General features: G+C 39.3%; 1 protein-coding gene across 1 annotated transcript in view; it reads right to left on the bottom strand.

The window, feature by feature from the left end:
- roraa (RAR-related orphan receptor A, paralog a) overlaps positions 1-15,515 on the bottom strand; it is a 285,244-nt gene that overhangs the window by 79,452 nt on the left and 190,277 nt on the right. Inside the window, exon 2 of the mRNA XM_079858788.1 lies at positions 4,133-4,162. Within this exon, the coding sequence (XP_079714914.1) occupies positions 4,133-4,162 (30 nt within the window). The remainder of the gene's footprint in view (positions 1-4,132; positions 4,163-15,515) is intronic.

Below are 15,515 nucleotides of genomic sequence, written 5' to 3'. Positions count from 1 at the left end.
TTGGATGCGATTAATCGCGATTAATCTTTTGACAGCCCTAGTTTCAACTTAAAAAAGTAAGTATTCGTGCTGCCTTAAAATTTTAAGTTTAGTCAACTTGAAATGTGAAATTGTAGTAAGTGACAACTTGGATATTTGACTAAACTACTTTAAACTACTTTGACTAAACTACTTTTTAACTTAATTTAAGTTAAACATGTTTTTTTTTTTTTTTTTTACAGTGTACCCATAAAAACCCAAGAAACTGCATAGCCACATTTGAAAAACGCCATCTTAGCAAACCACAGAGTTCCCCACAGGAAAACACTAATATTTTCTTCTACATATTTAATCAAGTTAATTCCTGTCTGAAAAGCTTGAACAAAAGAATTGGCCTTGAAAACGAGTACTTTTGTACTAAAAGTCTTATTGAACTTTTATAGGACAATATTTTCTTTCTGTCATTTATTTAAATTCCTTGGAACACCTCGTTCTTAACAGGAGACATCTAAGTACTTAATTCCTGTCTGGTGTTGTGTTTTTCCTCTCAAAGAGCTATTAAACAGCACTGTTTATCTAAGGAAAAGACTCTGTTGCCAGAACGAACCGCATGGCCTCGCAGTAGCACTATATAAAAAGGCCGGCCATAAAAATGTCAAGTTCAAACGTAAAGAAAACCATACTTGAAACTGTGCAGTAAAACAGAGCCTGTGGGGAAAGTTTCACAGTCAGTGTTTACGCCACATTCTCAAATGAATTGAGAGTGTCTGAGAGTGTCTATTCCAGTCATACAAATGACGACTAAAAGAGCAACCTTTTCAGAAATGTGAAACTTTACAATTTGAAAAAGTGAAATTTGCACTTCTCACGTACTCTGCATCTTTTTCTATTTCCATCTATTTTTGGTCATGTGTCATGTGACAATTTTGTTTCAATTAGCCAATTAATAGTTGAAAATAGTTTCAAAAGTTTGCATGTAGTTTTGAAAGTGTATTTATTTATTTAATTTTTGAGCAAAATTGTGTAACAATGCTCATTCGTCATGATAAAGCTGTATTATTTATATTTGTACATTATATTGGCCACCGATTAAAAAAGAAACTGTATGTCTATGTACTATGTACTTAATTGAAGTGAAATTCGACCTGAATGTTCGTTTTTCCAACATTGAATGTTCGTTTATACATTGGCTTTGTCTCCGTGGCACTTCAGAATAACATTGGGTTGGTCAGAGAGGCGGCCGGTGAGTCGTAAAGAGGAGAACTGAAGTATCTGTTCTCTTCGAGAAAGTGCTCAGGCTTATTAAAGGCTGAACATGCAGCCAGGGGAGGCCGAGAGGGAGCGGGAAAGTGCCTGCTAGCCAACAGCTGCCCTGTAATTTATATTGATGAGGGGACCGGTGGGCTGCTTCCACGGTTTTGATCATCCAGGCAAGAGTGGAGAGATGAGGCTGATGAGTCTGTGTGATGTGTGTGTGGGAAGATGAGAGTTTGCAAAGAGTGTGTGTGGTTGAGACTGCAGGGTTACTGCTGCTGCGGGTTGTTGTTTTCTGCAAGTCAAAACAGGTAAGAAGAATACTATTTTTATAGAAACAGTAATGCCAAGTGTTGTTATGAATACAAAAAAATACATATTAAAAAACCTAAGATTAAAAGCAACCAAAACTTTTTGTAGATATGAAAATTGGTAGAAATGAAGTGAATTTACATGTGAAATAATTTAAATAAAGGTATAGTTAAATGTTTTACTCACATTACACCATAAAGATTGAAATACACTACACAACTTACATAAAACACTAGGCCTCATACATTCGCCGACTGAGAAAAACTGGGCATCATACACTACTAAATAACAACAGACTTTCATTACCTTCCCGAACACAACAATCTCATGACACATGACAAATGAAAACAACAAGTTTTCTAAAACAGGCCCAAAACATGTTTGATATCATCTGACTACATATAATCATAGTCTGAAGTCTGTGGCCATCATATACTATGCAATGTTTTTGTGAAATCAGGCAATCCAAATCATCTTTAGATTGACTTTTGGAAACTAGTGTTGACTCCACCAGAATGCAAATCGAAAAGAATTTTAGTACATCGTTGTCGTGCAAACATAGCCTAAAAACAATAGCATATTTTTAATGACCATATTTGTGCTGGTTTTCTTTGTTATTAGGCTAGTTTGGGTTAGTTTCGATTGGTCATTGGGCTGTCTTTGTCTCACAGACATGGCAACCCTGGATTGGGGGAAATGTATGTAAATGTAATGTTTAGTTGTTATAGCCTTGGGTGTGTGTGTTTGCATGTGCATATGAGCATGGGTATGAGCACATTCCAGTTCAGTTGCTTCCATGAATGCATTATGGCTGCATATGCAGTCTATTCAATTGCAAAACGCACATTTGCAAAACCCCCAACCAACACACACATCCTGTGACTTCTCTATCCAATCTCAGCTGATCCCTTCAGTTAAGTCAGCATGAACACCATTTTAGTTTATCCAATACAGCGGATTTTCATGTGCAACAGGAAATTCAATGATATGTTGACATTAAAAAGCAAAATAGGTTAATTTAGCTAGTTTGGACCAATCATTTTTTAACATGTATCAATGAGGTTGCTAGGGTATCCTGAGAGGTTCCTTATTACTACTGAAAGCAATTAGGGTCTAGTTTGATTTCATAACTAAAACCGGCCAATTCCTTAGCATGAATTATGCTGAGCGATACACGCTTTCGTAACTCGCAAGACCCTTTCTCAACACATAATGTATTTTTTTGAACCCTTTCTTTGTCAAACAGTGCCCTTTGACCCTTGCCACCAGCCTTAACATGTCATCTTCACACTTCATTCTCTTCTTCTTTCTCTCTAACTGCCTCTCTCGCTCTCTCTGACACGCGTCATTAGCATTTCTTTCATTGAGATTAAATAGTGAAGTCCGGTCCGTGGCTTTGAACCCTCTCACTTGAAACGTTCTTTGATTTCACTTCCTTCTGTTAAGGAGAAGTGATCAGCACCGTAATTAAGATAGCAGTAGGGCCCTGGAAGAAAGGATGAAAGATCAACCTTTGTGCTGGATGAATGGAGAAGACAGCTACAACTGGATATTTCTACAGCCTTTCAACAAGTCAAGTGAACGTAGACAGATGAAAGGATGGAAGTATTTTTATATAAAATGACAAGATGAGCTTTCATTAGCTAGATTTACAGCTGACTAGAATGCAAAACAAATACGGCCTCTCAGTAATTGGTCAATGCTAACTAGCTAATAAAGCTAATGACACTAATAGCTTAACTACTGTTTTCAATAGTGAATCTAGGTCAAAATAGTGTTGATTTTCCAGTATCAAATACTTGAAAAGTAGCAGTTGGTGTGACAAAATGTGACATTATTGTAAGCTTGACAACTATTTTAAATTATGAGTAGCTTGACAAGCTACAGTTTTAAAGTAGCTTCCCCAGCACTGAAGAAATGTATTCAAAAAATCAGCTTTTAACATCTCTTCAGAAGCTCAGGTGTGAAATTGAACCGAACTGCAAACACAACAAAACTTGAAACGAAGATCAAGTCGCTGATATACTTAATCTAATGCACAGAGTCCCAAAAGGTCACATATGCAACCTGTCAGAGATTCTACAGCCTTCCCTCCAGAGCTGATCCATATCTCTCTCAGAGACTTATCAAAAGGAACGTCTTTAACCTCACTCGCGAAGGTCACGCACAAAACGCATCCTTGTTTTCAAAGAGCAAGCAGAGTAGATAATACAGCACCTTCTCCTTCAGAAGAAAATCACATGATTCCTATGAGGGATTCAGATTTCTTAAATGAATAATAGCAGACAAGCTTTCTTTTTTTATACAGTGAAAATATAACTGAGAAATAGCCTTAGAAACAGCACCAATATTGCTGACCACACACACACACACACACACACAAAATACTTGGAGATACTTGCAGAAGAAAAACACAACTAAATAAATCTTATATTTATATAGTCTTCAAAAATGCATTAAAAAGAGTAATCAAATGAAAATGACCAATAATATTCAAATTAGTATTAAAAAGTATTAAAATAAATCTTAACATTAAAATAATTTAATTAAACTTAAACATTTAATTAAAAGAAAAATAATTACTTACAAGTGTGTGTCTTCTTTGTTACTGAAATACCTGCAAAAGATAAAAAAAACAACAACAATATTACTTTTTTTTCATTATTTCAAATAAACAGTGTGCAAACATACAGTTGTGTACAGCTGAAAGCAATGTAAATTACAGAGAAAAGCGGACAGCATATTGGAACGGAGATGCTGTAAGCCGTGACATTGACCGAGAGCCAAAAGCTAGCTTTGACTGTGTTAATGCTTCTTAGCACTGCCACAGGCTGTGTCTAAGCAAGGTCAGGCAGGTCAGTATGTTGCCGTCACACGGGCCGGGCAGTTGCCTTGCTGTCATAGTTGACCTCCACGCAATGGAAATTAACAGGAAATCACATACAGAATGCTAAACAGATCTGTGAATATGTTCACGTCTGTTGGTGTAGCCCGGAAGCACCGAGTGCATCTTTATGTCTGACCTTATAAAGCATGACTAATGCCACAGAGGCACGGATGGATGTGTGTGCATGTTGCTGAAACAGAGGGTCCCATGTGGACCGGGCGTGCTCATGCTCTATGGGCTACAGCAGACTAATAGATCCCACTTGTCATGCGGAAGCAATGGCTAATTTTTCTACAGCTTGCATTTGAAACTCAAGGGACGTCGAGCTGACATGATTCAGTAATTCCACAGAAAATAAAAAGAGCTCTGGCCGGCGATAACGATGCTTCAGATGTTTTTTTGAGGGAAGGGGGAATACAAGTCAAAGACAGTAAAGCAAATGAGCAGGCACACGTGCACACAGATGCACCTGAGGACACGCCAGCAAAAACACAGAAAGGACCCAGAAGCGAAACTTAAGGCACTCCTGTAAAGCTTCACAGATCAACAATGCTATCACTGGAAGCACATTGTCCAACAACAACATTACCCAAAGAAACAAACAAGCAATATTCCTCTTGTAAGTTACACCTGCAATCAAATCACAAAGCACTCAGCATGGGGGTAAATGGCAATTACCAAAATATGACGTCAAGCTGTGGCCAATAGTAACATTGTGCTAAACACAAAGGTCTCGTTCTAGGAGCCAGCGTAACTGAACATATTAAAGGCATAATTCAACCACATCAATCCTTCAATACTCATCCTCATATTGTTCCAAACCCATTAATTGCAACTAGTATTCATTCAAAATTTCATCTTTTGTGATCCACTGAAGAAAGTCATATAGGTTTGGAACGATATGAGGGTGAGTAAATTATTATTTGAATTTAGTTTAGAGAACTATCCCTTTAAGGAAACATTTCTAGTCTAATGGTGTGAAACAACAGGGAGGGTCCAAGGGAATAAGCCATTTATCCAATCCATGTGATTTGGACCAGTTTCTTTCCTGGCTCTCGAGCTCTCGATTTTTACAAATGAAATAACTGTCCAGTAACTGTCATGGTTAAAACTCTGGCTGGAAAAGGGAAGGGTCATTGATATCACCCTATTTATTCACTACAGAATAGTATTTTGGTTTAGTTTGGTTTAGAGGATTCAGAACATTCAATCTTTTAAGAGTGGACGACAGGTTTCAGTAATTTGAAAATAGCTTAACTAGACTATATATTTTCAAGTTCAAAGCAACATGCCTGTAAAATTCAACATGAAGCAGCATTCAAAAATTAATAGTCTTTACATATCCTAAAGGCAACACTCTCCCAAAATATCTTCTTTTGTACTCCACAAAAGAGATAAAGTTATAAAGGTTTTAGAAAAGCTGCACTACTTACAACAGGAGCCTAAAATAATGCCTAAAATAGCCATTTAACGCCTTAAAAATATAGTACAGCTTAGGTGACATTAAGCCTTTCAGAGATAACTTTGTGAACGTGCTTGCAAAAGCATACCTGAGGAATAACCACAAAACCACACAACACTGAGGGAAAAAACCCATATATTCTATCACCATGCATTCTATCATACAGCATGAAACAAAACAGGTTGCGCTCTGTAGTTATCAGATACCTCATGAACTTTGCTAAGAAGAATGCGAGGACACCGTCAGTCTTTGATCCAACTTCTGTCACAATCACTCATTCTTGCCCTGTCCTCCCTCTCTATCTCTCCCTCTCTCTCCATGTGATTCCCATCCTTATTCTGTAGAACTATCAGCTATCTGTCTCTGATCCTTCCCAAACCACAACAGCTATTCTGTCAATGTCACTTACAGATATGAAAACCAATCTAAACACAAAAAAATGTACTTGCTCGGAAATCATTACTGTCAAAAAGAGGACGCTAGGCTCGGTCAGAAAAATGGCCTGTTGCTAGGAGAGAGAGGGGAGGGGTGGGGAGAGAGCCCACTTCCTCCTCTAGGTGTCATTGGGAGGGCTATGATTGGAGGGTGCAAGGGGAAGGGGCCAGGGAACCAATGGGTGAACAGAGTTTGGAGCTGGAGGGGGTCTGGGTCTAGGCCCTGACACCAGTGAAGCCTGCCAGGTTATGTCTACTCCACTGGAAGATGGGGTGATGGGTCGGTTTGGAGGTGAATCCATCCTTGACAGATGGAAAAAGCTTGTCCGGCCTTCTTCAAAGGACGGTATCATGATTGCGGTCACAAAGTGCTGTGAAATTCAGAAATTCTACTGGAGGACAGTATACAAAAGATATGATAGATAGACCGATAGACATTGTAACGCTAAAAAGAGAATGACAGAACGATGGGAAAAGAACAATAGAGCGATAAAAAGATAGAATGTTAGAAGGATGGATGGATGGATAGAATGATATAGAACAGATAAGAAGACAAACAGATAAGAAGAATGGATGTCGGAAATGGTGGATAGAGGGGAAAAAAACATTGGATGAATGGATGATAAAATAATGACAGATGCAACATGATTTGCCAAAACATATTGCACCATTCTCATAGTACATGCACACAAAACAATGGTTTCAGATGTGACACTGGCTCTGACATAAAAAAAAAAAAAAAAGAAGAAAATGCTTGTTATCTTTTGTGGACATGAAAGGTTAAAGACTTACTCATGATAATTTCCACTGTTTGCATCAGCCAAGCAAAAGGTCATCTTTCCGGATGTCTACAGGTAAGTCATACAAAACTGATATAATCTAGACATTATTTTGTGTGCATACAGTTACTTATTATTAAACCATTAAAAAAAGACGTAACCCATGGCATTTTTAACTATAAAAACAGAATTTCACAATCATAATACAGTATATTACTGTTCATAATAACTGTCAGGGACTAGCAATGTGGATAAGAAGGTTCAGGATATTTCCTGGAAAATATTCTAAGCATGTCCACGGCCATAATTCATTGCTTTCTTCCTCTTGTAGATTCCATATGCCGAGCACACTGATGACTGTTTGAAGTTAACCTTTAGCACATCTGCCACAGAAGGCCAAGCAGTCCACATTCCTTGCCAGGTAAAGCCGTCTGTATTGCAGATGGGAAAAACGCGGTGACAGTGTCACGCTGATCTGGGACAGCTTCTCCTGGTGAAACCGTGTCATGCTCATGTTAAAAAAAAAAAAAAAAAAAGGGTCTCAGACCTGCGCAAGGCAGGGTCTTTATTCCTTATCCAAATCCCAGTGTAAACCGATAAGAAACATGGTGAAAGCAGACTCATATCAGAACATAAAGGATGTGTGCAGGGTCCAAATTCAATTTTTAGACCCGAGATGTGTGAGCAAGAAGCTTCTTTCACCACCCAACCGGCGGGACTAAAGAGCGCTCTGTGTCTTGGTCTGTCGGGCAGGCTGTGCATCATAATTCCAGCTTCCTTAGCACCTGACAGCAAATGATGATCATGGATGGTTATTGTCAGCGAGGCCTCTCCGGCAGGGTGCTTGACGCGTTGCGCTAGGGTTCGGCACTCCGTGACATTCAAAGTTAGAGTCTCCTTGACGTAATGGAGCTGTCCCCTCACCGAGCTAATGGGAACGATCCATTTAACCTGTGGCAGAAACACACAGGCGAGGAAGTTCCTAATGCGAGGCCAGTCCCGTGGGGGGGCCCGCTCAACGTTCTCTCTTCCCCCCCGGCTGCTGCCGGTCAGACTGCTTGATTCATTGACTGCTGCTTCACACTTATCCTCATTCACTGTTCAGTCTATGGAGACCGGCGAGGGAGGAGGACAGTGGCTCTCTCAGCCATACAAGGACAAGGCTGGTATAGACACCTCTGGAAAAGTAACAGCTGAGTAGGGGATGATGACAGAGATAAAGATAGGTGGCTTGCTTGAGGGTTGGTGGACCCTAACGCAGCTGTGATATATTGGAAGAATAGACTCTGGTTTTAGGTAGGCATGCTAGAATTACACAAAATGGCCCTGGACTGAATGTAATTTGTATTATAACAATAAAAAAAGGACCTTTCTTTTTTGGTAGGCATTTCAAGACAAGAAACATTCTTGGACTTTTCTGCAACAACATAATTCTGCAATAAAATCGAAGAGTGGGCTGTCCATTGACAATAAGAATGACGTGGGACATCAGAGCCGATAGCCTCGTGGGCAGCACTTTAATATGTAGAGTGGTTGCGCTTCGAGTGACTCAAGTTCGAATCTCGGCTTGGGTAGCTTTCCCGATCCTGTCCCCCTTTCTCTCTCCCACTTTGCTTCCTGTCAGTCCTCTACACATTGCTGTGCATATTTTGTATGTCTCCCTTATCTGACTCACTCAGTTCAGTTCATTGAGCTCTTTCCTAACAAGCTGATGACCTGAATCAAGCGTGTTAAATAAAGAAGACATACAAAATGTGCAGAGCGGTAGGTTCCCAGGACTGTTGAAAACCACTGCGCTAAACAACAGGCCACAAACTCAGCTTATTGAACAAAAGAATTGTAAGCAAAAGTAGATTGTAGAGACCTAATGGTTTCTATGATCTGTTTAGACTTAGAGAGCTTTTGGTAAATTCTGCACATAACAGTACATTCTATTCTAAATGCTAACGGAAAATGCTATAAATTGAGGAGTTGACCCTCAGGTTTGGTGGTTACAAAAATGGGGTATTGATGGACTAGTGTCTATTAACATCTTACAGTAAAAGAGCAATTTTTTAATTCTACAAGTTTGCCCTTACGAGTCAAGAAACTAGTCATGGCATAGACAAATGCTAAAGGGAAATTGTGACAACCTCAAATCTGTTTGGATAGATTTTCATCAACTTCTGTTTGAGGTACAACATCATCAAGTGACAAGATTAAGCCCATCCTCTCTCTGACAATAACCTTTCATGAATCATTCATCCTGTCATCTAAATTACAGAAAACACTTTCGCAGCCACGGATGCCTTAAGCTGGTCAGAAAATACAATTCTTTAGCAGATTATACTGGCTAGCTTAAAAATGTACGGTAAAGTCTTGTCTAAACAAACTATGCACTGTATGGAAAGCATTACCTTTCTTAGATAATCAAATAGTTATCATACTGCGGTTTACAACGTTTTGTTATTATTATTACAGATCTCATCTCCACCCATAACCCATATTATGAAAACCAAGAATGCTTTTGCAAGAACTGTGCAATGATCCATACAAGTCAAGCAGTTTATTATATCCTTCATGTACACGTGTTATTAAATTGTACATAACGTGTATTTTCTTATGACAGATCACCTTCTCAATCATAAGTAGAGTTATTTAATCAGAAAAGAGGACGGATGTCATCCAAGTTTTGTTTCGTCAAAGTCATTCTCTTACCCGTTTTGCACTGACACACTTAGCCTTATTATACTTCATAAACTTTCAAATGCAAAATGCAATGATTAAAAAAGCTTGACGATTTTCATCATCTCTCCTCCTAATATTCTAAAACGCTTAAGGAACTCCGTAGAGAGGCCTTGCACTCTCCAGGGAGGTTCAAGAGAAAAATGACTTCATCTCCAGGCGCTGTTATTTCTGGTCATTTCTAATTGGTTTTAACTAAAATCAAGCCGCCGTGGCTGGCTCCACAGGTTCCCACTGAACAATTCGCCATCTGACATCTCCACAAATAGCAGATTTACATCCAAATTAGTTTTAGAGGACGTAGAAATTACATTGTCGTAGTGTCACGTTGAAAAGGAGAACATGACGAGAAACCAAGCAGAAGTTTGTTGTTGAGACAAATCACATAAAATTGAAGACCACAGTTAACAAGTAGAGGAGCATTACTGGAGCAGTGCTTCTCAACTGGTTTTGCTTCAGGACGAGATTAAGGATTAAACCCACACCCAGTTGCATTTAATTATTGGCATTTAGCAATGGTTTCCTTGCTGTCCTGATCAGAACAGACATGTCACCACTAAAACCACTGATCTAAAGGTCACAGACACAGGTCAGTTTAGAATTCACAAAGCTGGACATCCCGAACTTCACTGCATTCTCAAGCTCAGGAGTCTCCAGGTAAGTCCCTAATATTGTCTGGTAGCTTGTGAATTATACATAGCAGCAAAGGGGATTGACGTAGGCCCAGGAAGGGCACATGAACAGCAGGCATGGCTGGCAGGCAGATTGGAGACTCCAACGGAATTTTAATTGTACCGCAGGGAGTCCGGACGGTAAGCGCCATTGTTATTGCTAAGATGCAGCACAACAGAAGCTCATTCAGCCGAGTACTTAAACAAATGATGATTACGGTAAATCGTTCCCATAACGCAGCAGAACCATTACGGACCCAGGCGCAGGAGTCGTTAGTGGCACGCACGTGAGGATACAGTAATCAGCTGATTGGAAGGAAATACAGATAATACATAGTTATTCCTTAGAATGCTGACTCTACATTTACTTGTGGTCCACTGCGGCTACACACCATTGCAGAAAAGGTCCCTTCGCACATCTCTACCTGGCTACGTTCACACAGTAGCAAAATATGGTTAAAAACATTCACACACAGTTCTGATATAAACCAGAGTGGCGTCGGTATTCTATAACCGAACTCACTAAAACTAAAACTACAACAACAAACAGTAAAACAGGGGTTCTCTCAAATCTGGCCCTAGGTCCGATTACCTGCACAGTTTAGGTCCAAGCTTGATCAAACTAACCTGCCAATAGCTTTCTAGTAATCCTGAATACCATGATTAGCTTGTTCAGGTGTGTTTGATTAGGGTTGGAGCAAAACTCTGCAAGAAAATGGACCTCAAGGGCCAGTTGAAAACCGCTGACCTAAAACTTTCAGGACTCACAACCAAATTTTAAGAGTGAATGAAACAGCAGTGGACAACTAGGCTGTTTCTCAATGTTAAGAATGCAAATAACTGACTTGCATCCTCTTGCCAGGCTACCTTGAAAGAACAAACTCGAAAGGACACAAAGACACAGATCGCATCTTTGTGAGAAGTGAAATGTGCTGTGATCTTGTTGCTCCACTGACCACTGAGCACATATCTCGATATCAAGAACACATCCGGGTACTTTTATGTGTTCTCTGTATTTGCGGTCTTGAGTATTGGAACCGGGCTTTGGCGGTTGATGATGACGTAGTACAAGAACACAAGATCGCAAAAGAGTGCATATTGAGAAACTGCGCTAGTTAATAGGACAATGGCTATGCTAAAAGGGAACTGACATTTGTAGCTGTTGTATGAACAGGTTAAATTGGGAGTCCTACCTGATAGTAAATACTTTTATAATTCTCATTCCCCACACTTACAGCATGAGCACAGCTTTTGTTGGAGTCTTTAGCTCATTCAGATGATCAACTAGCAGACATCACTCGGGAGGATGGAGGGCCCCGTTCTCTCCCACACTCCAGGATTCCCATTCCTTAATAATCTGTGCATGATCCCCATCTGAGCTCCCCATGAAACCTGAACCCACCATCATAAACACAGCTCCCAGCATTCAACAAGACCACCCTGTAAAATATTTGACTGGACCCCGGTGACACAGAACGTCCCACTGAAGTCGTCAGTTTAGCCATGTTCATAAAAACAAATTATGCTGAGTCTATGCTGACATGTTTGGATATTTTTCCTTCACTAATATTTCCCATGCTAAGAATTATATTCCATGTAGCGCTTGCATTATGCTCAGATATGTTTATTTTATGGTGAGAAGCTAAATTTGCCCTTGGGTGAAGGCCAGGACAGGGAGTGTACAAAATGTTAAATAAATAGATAAATAAATTCATTTAATTAAACCAAAGTCGTCTCCTCGGGCGGAGATTGCTGCCGCATTAACCAGTTGCGGACACAAGAGAAGAACTAATCTTTCAGTGTGTGTGTATGTGTGTGAGAAAATCAGTGTTGTGGTCTGTGGTTCAGCTAAGGAATTCGAGTTTTATGTCTTTCTAACCAGACTTCACACTCTTGCTGCTCTATGAGGCTGACTTAACAAAACACCATACATATATGGAGACATTTAACATATCTGAGAGCCAAGAGCTATTTCAGATGCCCATTCGTCTAGCATACTAGACATTGCTCTCCATATGGGAGCTCGAGTGATCAAGATGTAACTTTTATCATAAAGTTGGAACAAAGCCAGTCTTCTCTTTTCATCTAAAATAAGCAAATTTTCTTTAGTTAGGCAGTGAGATAACAACGGAGTAAGTTTTTAAAGGGATGGTTCAGAGTAATTTCAACCTAGGGTCCTTTGCACCATGACCTTGAGCCAAACACCCCCCCAGAAGCTTTTTTTTTTTCCGCTTGGTCGAACATTATTAAAGTTAGAGCTTATTTAGAGATATCAGCCAAATGGCTTAGTGCAGGCGCTAACGTAAATTACCCCACTAATAATGGCCAGAATGGTACCAAACTTCTACAGTGGTACAAATAGGTTCTGTACTCATAAAATGAGGCATTGGAAAGTTTGTAAGTACATCAGGAGTTTATTTAAATAACACTTGCCTGATGGTTTATGCTACCGCTAACCCGGCGTCGAGGTCACTTCCGTGATTTGGGAAAAGCCCGTAAAAGTCCTGGCAGAAAGCAATGCATAAGGATGTAGTGTAACGACGTCCAGTTCCAGGAATGCACTAATATTTTGTTGGTACCAGTTTGCAACAATTATTAGTTAACACTAAGTTGTCAACACTTCGGGAAAAAAAAAAAAAAAATTTGGGATATATTTCTATGGAGTGTTAAATTCACTAGCTTTTCCCTTACACTTGTGAGTTTTGCAAAGGACTTTTACGGGCTTTTACCAAATCACGGAAGTGACCTTGATGTCCGGGTTAGCGGTAGCATAAGCCAGGGCTATTCAAATAGCTTCATTCGAGGGCCGGATTATCAAATCGAAAAGTTGAGGTGGGCCGGTGGGTTGGTTTGGGGGTTTAGCTTATTTATTGAAACATAACAATTTCAATAAAAAAGTTAAAGTAAACCTAAAAAAGTGTGGTATTTACTTGGAAATGTGGTACCCAACAGTATGCAGATATATAAAACCATAATAAATAAAAACTTGATAATTTACAGCTGTGTACAACTATTCTCCTTTGGAACAAATAAATTAATTATACAAACTAATAGCTATTGGTGAGAAATAATAATTATTTTATTTATAATTGTTATGCTTAAATTAAAATATTCTGACAGTGAGACTTGATAACTACAGGCTACTCACTCACACTGTATAAAAAATGCCTAAACACAGGTTAAAAACTATACGTTATTTCATTACTATATTTCATAACAAAAATTAATTATATATTCCTCAACCCACCTAATAAATCTAATGCAATATATATCACTATAACATAGTATTCAATATAAATATTGCACATTTCTGCCCAACCCATGGTAAATTACTACAGTATATTCATGGTAAATGTTTGTAAGGGTGATGATTAGGGGATTTAAAGTCTTCTAATTTCATTCATAACACAATGTTTCTCCTGCTTTCCTCATCAGTCTTGTTGGGAATGTTGAGGCTGTTTCGTCCGATTTAATACTAGTTAAATCATCGAGTGATTTGTGGTTTGTAACAGAGAGGTGTCTGTCGAATTGAAACGCTTCCCACTGGCTGTCGCAACAATGTTTAATATTAGTGTCCGGGAGTAAACGGAACTCTGTGCTGGGCCGTGTTGAAACAACTAGTGAAACAACTGAAAACAGCGCTATTTGTTGTTACTGTACTGACCGAGAAACCGCTTCAGATGATTCAGTGACAGAGCGGTCCGAATGAATCCGAATAGTTTTAGACCGTTATACCAGCACGTTTAGAAAGAATCGAACCAAAAGAATGATTCATTCACGAATGATTGGTATCGCTGGTTCAGTCGACAGAAATACAGGACACAATAACTGCTGAAATATTTGCACGTAAAGCGTCTCTCAGGTCAATCGGAGCGAGTATTAAACTAAATTAGCATTTAGCATTAGCATCACATTTTAATGTTTACCATTTGTTTAAACCCTAAGTATAAGCAGGAGTAATAGTAATGCTTGACTTTGCAAACACCACTAATGAATAATCTAGATCAGTGGTTCCCAAACTTCTTAGAGTGGAGTACCCCCTGAGGTATTTAACATCCTTCCTCGTACCTCCTCGCTTCCACTTATACTGCAGTCACACCTATAAAGAGCAAAACGAGCAAACAATACTGACAATGCTGTGGTTAAGATGCATGTCACTTAGTATTACCCTTTTGTTTGTTGATCTGTTGTATAAAATCAGTTTCATATTTAAAATTGTGTGGATATTCTGGGAAAATTGCATTGTTGCTCGTATTATATATGATCAACATTAAAAACAAGAAGAACTCACACAGGGTATGTTTCTGTATCAAAGAGAGTTTGAGTCTTAAAGGGGTGGTTCAGGATTTTGGACATCGGACCTCATTTCCAAGTTAGCCTGGGTGTTATTTATCAGTGGAGACAGTTTTCAAAAATTTTCACCCAGTCCTCCCAGTTGCATAGTTCGCCTATGCTAGGCTAGCGCGAGTCAACGGTAACTGCTAGCCTGCCATTAAAACAGTTTTACCCACTCCACAGTACACCAAAAGCTAATAAATTATAACGCCAGACTATCGATGTAAATGTCTGTTGAGAGAATAATGTTAGAAATCAAACTACTCTTGCATCTCAATGATCGCATTACATTTACAGGAACTAGTTTCTCAGCAGCGGCGGGATTTTACTTTGCTCCTGTTAGTAGTACTGCGCCGAAAAGTAAACACAGAACAGAAGCGGACAACAGTCGGGACGTCTAGCTAGCTAGCTAGTAGTAGTCTCGGTTGCCTAGGTAACTTAATATCACTCCGCCGCTACTGTAGACTGTGCTAATAAATACAGGGAACAAAGTATAACTATTGCAATGCGATGAAAGGGTAGTTTGATTTCTAACATTATTCTCTCAACAGACATTTACATCGATAGTCTGGCGTTATCATTTATTAGCTTTTGGTGTACTGTGGAGTGGGTAAAACTGTTTTAATGGCAGGCTAGCAGTTACCGTTGACTCGCGCTAGCCTAGCACCGGCGAACTAT

This window comes from Squalius cephalus (assembly GCF_949319135.1).
Source record: "Squalius cephalus genome assembly, chromosome: 23".
Lineage (NCBI taxonomy): Eukaryota > Metazoa > Chordata > Actinopteri > Cypriniformes > Leuciscidae > Squalius > Squalius cephalus.
Note: the sequence above shows the minus strand (reverse complement) of the source record. Positions and strands in the feature narration are given on the sequence as shown.